Source organism: Erinaceus europaeus, chromosome 1, assembly GCF_950295315.1.
Source record: "Erinaceus europaeus chromosome 1, mEriEur2.1, whole genome shotgun sequence".
Taxonomy (NCBI): Eukaryota; Metazoa; Chordata; class Mammalia; order Eulipotyphla; family Erinaceidae; genus Erinaceus; species Erinaceus europaeus.
The window spans coordinates 66,956,133-66,968,969 of NC_080162.1; the positions used below are offsets into that span (position 1 = coordinate 66,956,133).

Sequence of the window (12,837 nt, forward strand, 5' to 3'; positions counted from 1 at the left end):
TATAAGCAACGTTGAATATCTCTAGAACATTAAAATTTTAAGTGTCCGTTCCAAGAGATGGTGCACGTAGCTGAGCACATACATTATAATGTGCAAGGAGCTGGATTCAAATACCTGGTCCCCACCTGTAGCTGGGAAGCTTCATGAGTGATGAAGCAGTGTTACAGGGATTTCTCTCTTTTTATTCTCTGTCTCCCCTTTACTTCTTGATTTCTGTCTGTCTCTATCAAATAAATAAGTAAATAAAACATTAAAAGAAGTTTAACTGTCTATCCTTGAATTTATGTCTTAGTATCTTTGAGATGATAAAAGAAGAGTAAGTAGAAGAAGGGAAGTCAAGTTTTGGCATAGTCTATGAGATCAATATTTACTTGTGGTGTAAGCTTCTGACTATGTTATTTCTAGGATGTAATAAATATAATATTTGTAACTTTTAAACTTGGTTTGGCATTAGAGACTTTTGTCAGTGTTTCCTTTTTATTAATCAAAATTAAAAAAAAAAAAAAACCTTGGTCCTTGTGCATAGTACTATGTACTCTTAACCTGGTGTGCCTTTATGCCCCACTCTGGGCTATTTCAAAGAGATAATGAGACAGAGTGCAGAGTGGCGGGGTGGGTTAAGGAGAGATGAAGACGGGGAGACAGGAAGGAAGGAAGAAAAGAAGGGAAGGAGAGATAGAGAGAGGGAGAGGGAACAGGTGAGGGTGAGGGAGAGGGAGAGAGAGAGAGAGAGAGAGAGAGAGAGAGAGAGAGAGAGACTGGGATTAAACCTGGATCATGCAAATGGCAATGCAGCACACCATCTAATTGAGCTATTTTGGCAGCCATAGAAGAAAATTTTAACAAGCCTGACTATATTAGGCCATTGATAAAATTTTAACAAGTGTATATGTTTTTGCCCCCCTCCCACAAGAGTGATCGAGCTAGATAGGCCTATCTTTATTCTCCAGGCAAAGGTAATAATTTACTTAGCAAATGTAACAGAGGACTTTGACCAATTAGGAGAGGTGCTCAAATACTGGTCTCTATCCTTCTGATAGCATTCTGAATGCTTCCCACTCTATCAAGTCTATTAACCTTGAGTTATTGAGTTTGGTGGGGGGCAGTGGTTCTCTGAGTGGGGGGAAGGGAATTATGGTGCACTGAAAGGAGTGAGATATTATTTTACTTCAGAATTATGGTTATTTATCATATTGAATGGAAGTGCTTTAGTATTTTCACAAGTAGAATTCATACTGGTATATACCATTTTAATTCCAGTTCTATCCTAGTGGAACTAGGCATATTTATGATGGTCTTTTTCAATGATTCTTGTGAAACCTCTGGCTCCTTTACTTATCTTTCTAACACACAACTATGTTAGAAAAAAATAGATGTAATTCATTAGTAATTTTCCCTTATCACATCAGATAATTATGAGTAAATGGCAAGAACAAAAGTCAACAATAAAAGTTCCAAGAAACACGGAACCTTTTAAAAATCTCTCTTAATTTCTTTTCAGAATAATATATAAGCCTCAACCCATGATATGTCAGCACAGAATCTGATATTCCTTCTGCCTTCAGGACACTCTTGGAGAAAATTAAATCACCAAATATTTATTTAATGTCTACAGCTGGAAACAAAGTTAACTTAGAATATTAGAGATTCAAGTTCAAAATTTCAGCTCTGTATAACTTAACCATTGGAAAATAAACATTCAGCCCCAATAGCACCAGGGACCATTAGTATCACAGCTAGTAGACTCAGGGAATAGATGGCATAAGCCTGTCCTTGCATCTCTCTGAACATGCATATTTAAGTGATTTGAGCCAAATGTTGACATCTGCAAGTTTACTGGTTTAGGCTAAGTAGATATTATTGGCACACTGGTTAGCAGCATTACTAAAACATTAAAAATTATGAAATGCTGTGTGGAATGCCTACAGATGATTCCTATAAATTCAAGAAGGTATTTTTGAGGATTTTTGCCCTCACTAACAGAGTTGCTGCTTGTCTATATGCTTTCCTATAAAAACAAAAGAGATACCTTATCATCTAAGTGTTCTTCCTAACCGAAACCCATTTTGTGGCTACAATCTGAACCGAAGGCATACAACAGGCCTTACCTTGTGTTGTCTATGTTCTCAAGCCTTTTGGGAGTTGTTGGCATGGCAGAATCTCTCAGGAAAAGTGCAGACCTGCTGCTTGGATGTCAAGGCCCTGAAGAACTAGTGGAATACATTGTCCTATGCATTGTACTAGGGAAGTTTTGAGGCCTCTGAGAATTCTAGAAAGATAGGTGCCTGAAAGAACAGTCTTGGGGGAGTGGTCAGAGACGCTGGACTCCTATTCCAACTCACTATTAATATCTGTGAAACCTTAGGTCACATCCTCTTGAGACGTGTGTGTGTGTGTGTGTGTGTGTGTGTGTGTTTTGTGGTTAATTGATGATTAAAGGATCAGAACTACAAGCATAATATTTCCTCTGATGTTCATTCTAAACTATAGTAGATAATCTGGAACTATTTCCCATATTTACAAATCTTAAAGAAGGCAGTGGTTCAGATGTTCACAGTTCACAGTTTAATAATTTATTATTAAAATGTATTTTGACAGAAATTATTTTATGTCATGAGTCCCAGAGTGAAAAATTCTCAAAGGAAGCCATATTATTTCAATAACTATATATATATTTATATATTTGCTATCTATATTTGTATATATTTACCCATTTGTTCAATGGCTCTGCCCTCTCTTCCTTTTTAAATCACACCTATACCTATTACTTCTGAATGTCCTTTTCTCTTTTTTTGTGTGTGGACCTTTTATTTAATTTAATTTATTTTTTTTTGCCTCCAGAGTTATTGCTGGGACTCGGTGCCAGCACTGCGAATTCCACTGCTCCTGGAGGCTATTTTTCCCCTTCATTTTTGTTGCCCTTGTTGCTCTTATTGTTGTTATTATTGTTATTGTTGTTATTGATGCTGTTGTTATTGGATAGGACAGAGAGAAATGGAGAGAGGAAGGGAAGACAGAGGGGGGAGAGAAAGATAGACACCTGCAGACCTGCTTCACCGCCTGTGAAGCCACCCCTGTGCAGGTGGGGAGCTGGGGGCTCGAACCAGGATCCTTATGCGTCCTTGCGCTTTGCGCCATGTGTGCTTAACCCGCTGCGCTACCGCCTGACCCCCCTATTTTATTTTATTTAAAATTTTTAAAAAAATTTTTATTTATAAAAAGGAAACACTGACAAAAACCATAGGATAAGAGGGGTAGAACGCCACACAATTCCCACCACCAGAACTCCGTATCCCATCCCCTCCCCTGATAGCTTTCCTATTCTTGGATATATCCCTCTGGAAGTATGGACCCAGGGTGAATGTCCTTTCTTTTCCCCTCTTCTCTCTGCAGATGGAATTGGAGTTCAGAACCCTCTGGTTATCTTCCCCTAACATTTCTCCTCCTCTGGAAGTATGGTTCAAAATTCTTTTTTGGGATACAGAGGATGAGAGTTCTGACTTCTGTAATTGCTTCTTTGCTGGACATAGGTGTTGGCAGGTCAATCCATACTGGCTATCTCTTTCTATGTTTCTCTAATGGGGTAGGGCTCTGGAGAGGTGAGAGTCTCCAGGACATATTGATGAGGTCCCCTGCCTATGGAAGTCAGGATGGAATCATAGCAATATCTGCAACTTGGTTTATATAAACATTTTTAACTTTGAAAAGCAACTTTGTAAACAATATGACACTTGATTCTCATCATCACTGCCACTGATAACTGACCCTTGTGCAACTTCTTTTACTCCCATTTGACTTATAGCAGGCATTTAGATGAATTATATAAACGACAGTCATACAATGGGCTTTTCCTATTTATTACTTGTCTCTTAATTTGTTCAGTACATGACATAAAACATTATATCCGTTTTTTATGATCTTTTTTTCTGTGACAGAAGGTGATCCTAATTTTGCTGCCTATTTTGGGAAGTTCTTTCAGGTTCTCTACAATAGTTGGCTAGGTCAATATATCTCACATTTATTTGTTTGTTCTTTAATTGAAATAGTGTATATGTGTGTGTATGTGCGTGTGTGTGTGTGTGTGTGAGAGAGAGAGAGAGACAGAGAGACAGAGATAGAGAGAGAGACTCTGATATTCCAAGATCTTCAGACATGCTGACAAGATGAAGTCCCAGGGAAAGGTTGTTGTTGTTGTTTGAATCTGAGTGTCATTTGCTGACAGAATTCTCTCCCTCTCTTTTTTTTTTTTTTTTTAAAGAAAGTCATTTATTAAAAAAAATAGTGATTTATAAAATTACAAGATACCGAGTACAACTTTACAGCGTTCCTGCTACCAGAGTTCTGTATCCTCATTCCCTTCACTGGAAGCTACAACATTTCTCCTAAGGCTACAGATATAGGTTAACTATTATTTCTACAAATATATATATATATATATATATATTTGCCCATTTATTCCTATAGTCCCATCTTCTCTTCCTTTCCAAGTCACACATACACCTATTACTACACCCAAATGTCCTTCCCTTTTCCCTCTTTTTTTTTCTGGGTCCTGATGGACTTGGAGCTCAGAGCCTACTGATCATCTTCCTGTATAATCCCTCTCCCCCACCTAACACACACACGCACACACACACACTAGGAGTATGGAACAAAATTCTTTTGGGGGTGCAGAATGTGGGAGATCTGGCTTCTATAATTGCTTCTCAGCTGGACATGGGCATTGGCAGGTCGATCCATACCCCCAGCCTGTAAGAACGTCATTCTTTTTATTAAATGTCTTCAAGTGACTGAGCAAGATCCATCCACAATACAGAATACAATATTTTCCTCAAAGTCAACTAATTTAAATGTTTGTTGCCTTAAAAATATTTTTGAGCACATCTATATGTGTTTGAATAAAATATTTGGTTATCATAACCTAAATAACTTAATAAACAAAACTAACCATAATAAAATATTACCACTAACAACTGTGTACATTTTATTTTACTTATGTGCTACACTACAAATTATTTAGAGATCTGACATTGTACAGTCCAATTATTTCCAACGTTTCCACACTTTTGTCTTCAAGATCAGTTTGTAATGTGGAAAGGAATGCACATCCCTTTTTTTTTAAATTTTTTGAAACACTTGACTTCCCCTGGGGAAAGATACTATGCTTGTTTGACCTTTCCCTTTCTTCCTCAGCCTGTAGGTCCTTGGGAACAGGCATGATGCTGAGTTCCTGGGCCACCTCTTCAATTGAAGAAGTGGCAGAGGCTGGTCCAGAGGCACTTCGTTGGCTCCAACTGTACATCTACAAGGATCGAGAGGTCACCAAACAGCTAGTGCAGCGGGCAGAACGGATGGGTTATAAAGCCATATTTGTAACAGTGGACACACCTTACCTAGGCAACCGTTTTGATGATGTGCGTAACAGATTCAAGTTGCCACCCCAACTCAGGTAACATGGGTCTTTGACCCTCTGGATTCTTCAGCTGACTTTCTAATTCTCGTTGCTCTTATTATTCTAACACTCCATTTCTTTTCTAACATCAAGACATTGCACTATAACTTTATTTTAAACTTTATTATTTTTGTTCTATTTGAAACAATTATTGCTACTAAGAATGAACAAATCTTCAAGAATGGAGACATGTCGTGTGCTTGGTCCCTTATTTTATTTTCTTTGTTTTTAAAATATTTTATTTATTTTATTTTTGAGAGAGTTGCAGAGAGAGAAAACTAGAGAGAAACACCAGAACACTGCACAGCTCTCGCTTATTGTAGTGGAGGGATTGAACCTGAGACTTTGGAGCCTTAGGCATAAGAGTCTCTTTGCATAACCTTTATGCTATCTACCCCCATGGTCTCTTATTTTCTACATATTTTAGCAGCATTCCTTTCTTTTTGTGGTTCATTTATAGAACAGGTTGCAGTCTTCAGTTATTCGCTTACATTATATAAAAAAAGCAACATATGTAACTGCTGTTTCCTCTGTAACACTTTAGGATTAGAATTCATCTCGAGTAAACCAGGAAGTCAGTGGAGTTTACTGAGAAAGATCCCAATATCCATAACCTACATATTTTTTTCTCCCTATGTTTTCCTTCTCTAGTTCTCAACAAAATTAGCTTTAAGGACTTTTGGGGCAAGGGTCATATCCAGGGATTCAACACTGTAGGCTGACTTTTTTTTTTTCTTGAGAGAGAGGGAGAGACAGAGACTATAGCACTAAATCTTCCTTCAATCTAGTGAGGACCAGGCTTGAACTTGGGTTATGCACATGGCAAAGCAGAGCACTATCCAAGTGAGCTATTTTGGATTTTTCATAGAAATATGTGACTGGTATCTGTCAGTATTTGAAAAGGGTTCAAAATATTTGTTTAATGGAGGTCCTTTGGATTCTGAGATTTCAAAACATCTATCAGAGTATATGAAATCCTTCTGGGTCATAGACATCATTTCACTTATTACTTATTCTGCCTACATATAAAGACATGTTTTTCCTGGAAAAATCTAAATGATTAAAATAAAATAAGAACTTATTACAAGTGCAATATTGGTGAAAGCCATCAATTGCATATAGTATTGTCAGACTGTATTTTAGTTGCTACGTAAATTCATACACAGTCTTGAGCTACAGGTGTCATGTAACTGTCACAGAGCTGCATGGCATATTTCCCTATTTGTGTATAAATTACTATGCATAAATCTTGCTGTTGAATGATCTGTAAATTAGCTTGTGGCATTATCTGTGTGGTGCTAACAAATTTGGGGGTATTATTTCTATATACAACCCTTTCAACTACACTACACAATGACAAATATAGAAATTTCCTTCCCCTGCAGAATTGTCCATAAACATGGTTAATATTTGTATACCATTTCTATGAGAATAGAAACAAAAGTCAATGTCTATGATGTTTTCCTTCTTCTTTCTTAATTAATCAGAAGGCTTTGAATTTCCCCAGTACACAATGTGTATTCAAATTGTTTTCTAACTTTTATTACTTTACTTTATAGACTTTTAAAAAAGATTAGTTTCCTATTTCTTAGGCCTATGACAGGAAATAGTCCTCATTATTTCCCTTAGAACATTGAAATAGAATGCATTATTTCTTTTCCTACTCCACTTATTACTATTACCACTTCAACTACGAACAGCAATAATAAATAATGCAGCAGGTATTTTCTTGTTTATTTACTTTTTGATTTTTTTTCCAAGTTAGGAAACACTTTTTTATTTTACATACACACACTGTTTTATATTAGTTATCTACTTAGATTGGGGTGATGATGGAGTTATTAATTCTGGCTGGTATATCTTACTCCTTTGTGCCCACTAAGGAGTGTGTAGGTTGATTTGCTTTTTTTTCCCCCTTTGCTTTTGCTCCTGGGCTCCTGCCCAGATGACGTGAAGACCATGAGACAAAGCCCCTTTTCAGCTGTCCATGTGCGCAGGAGTGGCCACAGTTCCCAGCTTGTCACATCTCCTGTCTGAAGATGATCAAATAATGAGCAACACATCCAGGTGTGGCAAACACAGTAAACACCCGGCAGCCTGGTGCACCCAGCTCCCAAGAATGCACACTGGCCTTGTTTGTCCCTGTGTACTCCAGGGTGGGTCAGCACCTTCTAGTTGGCTGTTCAGTAGTCCATATTCAGCTAGTGAAGGCAGAGCACACACTAATGGGAGCCCCAGGCTTCCGCCTGAGGTCACATCCAACCAAAAAGCTCATCTGTTACAGCCTGATATGAAATCAGGTTTCTTTCCGCAACTGACCTGACTCATAGAAGGTGAAGCCCAGCTTTTCAGAAGTGAGGTTTGGCAGACAAGGCAGGCAGGAAATCCAGAGGAGAATGAGTGTAAAGCAGCGACTCCTTCCAGCCTCTGCTACTTCCTCTGCCTGGGTCGGGAGAGAGTCTCTATGCTTAGCATCTGGAAACAGCAGAGTTCAGGAGTCTGGCATTCTCTACTTGCTCTCTATGCAACACACATATATGTATATACAACATGAATGACATAAAGGTTCCTGGAACTGAGGGAGAGTAAGGAGAATTCTCAGCTAATCTCAGACAAATCAAAGGATGAAGCCAGTTTACCACACTGATTGTTAAAACTTTGAAGCAGGGGCCTTTTCTCTTTTCATTCCTCATGGTAGTAGTTCATTACCTTAGGGGAGGGTGGCCGGGGTCTGGGTGCAGTGTACTGTAAAGATTTGATGTTTTAGGACAGTGCCAGGGCAGCTGTCAAGGAACAAAACTAATTTCCTATTATTGACTAAAATCAGGGTAAATCACAACACCCACTCTTTCCATAATCTGCACAGTGGCATGTCCCTTTAGCCCTGAAATCATTTATGAAGTATAATACAGCGCCCAGAATAGATCATATGATAAAAGATTAGGCTACCATTGCCTTCCCAGGCCTCTCAAGATAAAAGCAATCTGTGAGCCTTCAGATGAGCAGCTCCCCTCCCCATTAATTCTCTAACCTCTTCACCTACCATGCTCATCTTGATTCTCAAGATGTCCTGAGACATCGTGTCATCTCTGTGGTTCATTCAGCACATGAGATGTGCTTGCACCTTGGGGCCTCAGCATTGACTGCTCCCTCTGCCTGTAACCTTTTTTCCTTAAACTAGTGCACCATTATGTTTCCTTAAACTAGTGTACCTCCTTTATGTTTTGACATCAGGGTTGGATCCACATGTGTTTCTTTTAAGAATTACCCTAACCTCTGGAACCTGTGACTGTGAATTTGCAGGGCAAAATGGACTTTGCAGATGTGATTAGGTTAAGAACTATAATATGGGATGATTATACTAGAGTCTCCCAATAGATTTAAGGTAATCCCAGGGTCTTTTAAAAAATATTTATTTCCTTTTGTTGCCCTTGTTGTTTTGTTTTTGTAGTTATTATTGTTGTCATTGTTGAATAGGACAGAGAGAAATGAAGAGGGAAGGGAAGACAGAGAGATGGAGAGAAATATAGACACCTGCAGACCTGCTTCACTGCTTGTGAAACGACTCCCCTGCAGGTGAGGAGCCGGGGGCTCGAACTGGGAGTCTTACACCTGTCCTTGTGCTTTGCACCACCTGCGCTTAACCCACTGTGCTACCTCCCAACTCCCTCCCATGGTCTTTATAAGGAGTCAGACTAAGTAAAGAGATTAGATACCAGAAACAGAGGTTGGTATAATACAATTGTGAAATGTTGATGGCCTGTAGAAAAGGAACACACACACACACACACACACACACTATGTCTTTAAGACCTTACATTGCAGACACTTGTTATATTAATAACAGGATACAAAAACATTAACTGCTTTGCTAATTATGATTACAACATAGCTTCTCAATGAGAGCAACTCTACTTAGCAAATTTAAAGATTCAAGTTAAAGATTTTACAGCTTTCCCTCTTATTCTGCTCTGCTTTGTTTGTGTGTAGTATTTACACTCCAGAATATATAGTATATCACTTAGTAATTATGTTTATTCCTTATCTATGTTCCTTTTCTATCTCCCCTAGCTAGATTCCAATCCTATGTGACCAGGGATTTTTGATACTAGTATTTGCTGATTTATTTTAAATGTATGAAACACTGGAATCTAGCATTTGCTTAACAAGTAAGATTGAATTAGTCAATAGAAATGTACTAGATCATAAGAGATTGACTCAAAAAGTTGTGATTAATGCAAAACCAAGAAACAGTTTGAGTTCCAACTTGAAATCTATGCCCTGGGCATTTCTTCTAACTTCTCCGCCTCTTAGAGAAAGAAATCAGTAGGACTATGTTCTCAAGATAGATATTTTCCGAACCACAGGATTGAAGACTCTGGACCATGCACTAATTCTTATATGTATTATATATCTATCAGTCTCTGCTTTTTTTTTTTTATCTCATATTGGGTTGCTAGTATGACCCCTGTTGGTTGTTATTTGATATTTTGCTTCCCATGATGAAGAATTATAGCTTTATCTTTAATGTCACACTATCACTACATGTAAAAACCATTTATTTCTCAATAACTATTAGTATTCAAATTATTTTTTTGAAGTTTATTTACTCTTTTTAAAATTATCTTTGTTTATAAATATAGACAGCCAGAATAGATAGAGATAGCTAGAAAATGAGAAGGAAGGGAGAGATAGAGAGGGAGAGAGAAAGAGAGATACCTACAGCCCTGCTTCACCACTTGTGAAGCTTTCCCCCTGCAGGTGGGGACCAGGGGCTTGAACCTGGGTCCTTGAGCATTGTAACATGTGCGCTCAACCAGGTGCATCATCACCTGGCCCCTAGTATTCAAATTATTTATCAGTTACTTAATATTGTTTAGTTTCTCACATCAATTGTTATACCTCTAATTATGCCAAGTTGCTAAAAGCAAAATTAATACCTATATAAAATTTAAAAGTATATTTGAGGGCCAGTTCAGGCACAATGAATCTCTTACTAAGAAGAAAGTTTATTTTTTACCTTTGGGTCATTAAATAGATTGGATTCAGAGAATTAAGTTCTAAGTAATCATGTTATTATTTAGATGTTGCCGTTTTCCTTCCTCCTGAAATGGATTATTTTGGTTATCAGGAGCCACTTTAAGTGGTTTTTTTTTTTTGTGTGTGTGTATATGTCATAATTGAATAAAAATGGCATTCACAGAAGTTTCCTATGGAGCCATTGGTAAAACACTCCATCGTGGGTCTCTGTCAAGATATCTGAAAACTTTTTCTTGGCTTCTGGCTTTGAACAACGTTTTAGAGTAATAACAAGGCTTCATTGTGCACTGAAATTTCTGTAAGGCAACATTCATTCAAGTGTTGATCTGCATTTCATCGTCCAAGAATAACAACAGTTATTTATATAATTTTATCCATGTTTCTGTTTTTTCCTATCCATTTCACCCTTTTACCCCACCCCTGCTGAAACTCTGTAGTTTGTTTGGGATGGGGGTGGAGTGCTATCCAGTATGTATACACATAGAGATCTCTCTCTCCTCTCTTTCTCTTTCTCCCCTATTATTCATTTGATGTGTATCTATGAGAGAGACCAGGCTGACATTTTACTTATTAATAGTATTACATTTTTCAACTTTAGTTGCACTTGATATCATTTCTATGTAATGAATTTCGTCATCCTAGTAAGGATATTCTTATTGACCAGAAGTTATGTTAGTTCAAATAAGGACGATAACTGAAAACCAAAATCTGTGATAAAATGCACAGTTCAAGGTGACTTGATAAAAAATGCTCAATTATTTTAGCTCAACTTCTGACTGACACTCAATAAATAAATTTGTACCAGTATATATTTTTTGAAAAATATTTTCCACTTTATTGGGGGCTTTATAGTTTACAGTACAGTTGTTGACACATATCAGTATAATTATTTTTTATTAGTGATTTAGTAATGACTAACAAGATAGTAAGATAACAGGGTAAAATTTCACACAGTTCCTACCACCATCGTTCTGTGTCCCATACCCTCCATTAGAAACTCCCTATTCTTTTTTTCTTAAGATTTTATTATTTATTAATGAGAAAGATAGGAGGAGAGAGAGGAAGAACCAGACATTACTCTGGTACATGTGCTGCTGGGGACTGAATTCAGATCCTCAAGCTTGAAAGTCCAATGCTTTATTCACTGCACCACCTCTTGGACCATGAAACTTCTCAATTCTTTATCGCTCTGTGAGTATGGACCAGAATTCTTTATGGGGTGCAGAAGGTGAAAAGTCTGGCTTCTGTGATTGCTTCTCCACTGAACATGGACATTGACAGGTTGAACCACACCCCCAGCCTGTTTCTGTCTTTCCACCAGTATGATTCTTAAAGAACTGAAATTTCTTTGATCATTAATGTACATCTGAGTCCATGAAACTATAAAATTAGCTATTCAGTCTTTTTTTTAAAGAACACATTCCCAGTGGCATTAATATAGTTATGTTGAATGTGAATGTTCATGTCCTTATGATAATCTGTTTTATTTTGTTATTGTTATTACTATTATTTTTACCAGAGTAGTACTTAATTCTGGCTTATGGTGATGCAGGGAATTAAACCTGGGAATTTGGAGCCTCTGTCATGGCAGCCTCTTTGCATAACCATTATGCTGTTTCTCTTGCTCTCCTTATGATATTATGTGCCACACAATATTCCAGTCAGCTGTTGGGTTTTCAGAAAAGTCATGGTTCATTTTTTTTTTTTTGTGCAAAAATGCATCATGACTTTTCCAATAACCTGATATTTTAAGTGAAATGTAAAAAATATTAAGCTTCGCTATGTTAAAGGTTTGTATTATAAGACTTTGTTTACTAAAACTTTACAATTCTCTTTAAAATAATTTGAAAAATATGTGCTTAGGTTCTTTTAGGTTTATATAAAAGTTATTATAGTGATGACTCCAAGATCTTTCTATGTTCAGTGACAGAAGTATCAGAAGGGAAGAGTTATGACTAACCCAGATATCGATATACAGACGTATTTTTCTCCAAAGAGATCAGCTATCTGGGTCATTTGCAATATTGCTGAAGCATAAGGTGAATTTGGGTCATTGTCACTGGGAAAGGAAACCTTTCAGAGAAATGAAATTTACAGTTAGATTCAGGGTTATATAAGGCTAAAGCACAGAAATGGTGCCATCATGTCGTTAGGTGGTCACCAACCAGCTGATAGAAGCACATACAGAAAATATTTGCCACTAGTCTGGGCAACTTATAAAAATGAGGACATTAGGCCAAAGAAAGATGCAAAATGTAGAGTAATGAATTAATAGAGTTTTTTAGGTGATTTAGGGAAATCTTAGTCTAGATTCAGTTAACAATATTAAACATAAGGAAAGGTAG

General features: G+C 37.3%; 1 protein-coding gene across 2 annotated transcripts in view; it reads left to right on the forward strand.

The window, feature by feature from the left end:
* The window catches only part of HAO1 (hydroxyacid oxidase 1), a 68,694-nt gene that overhangs the window by 23,218 nt on the left and 32,639 nt on the right, over window positions 1-12,837 (forward strand). For both annotated transcript variants that reach the window (XM_060186586.1, XM_007539574.3), the window contains exon 3: window positions 5,194-5,449. In XM_060186586.1, coding sequence (XP_060042569.1) covers window positions 5,194-5,449 — 256 coding nt within the window. The remainder of the gene's footprint in view (window positions 1-5,193; window positions 5,450-12,837) is intronic.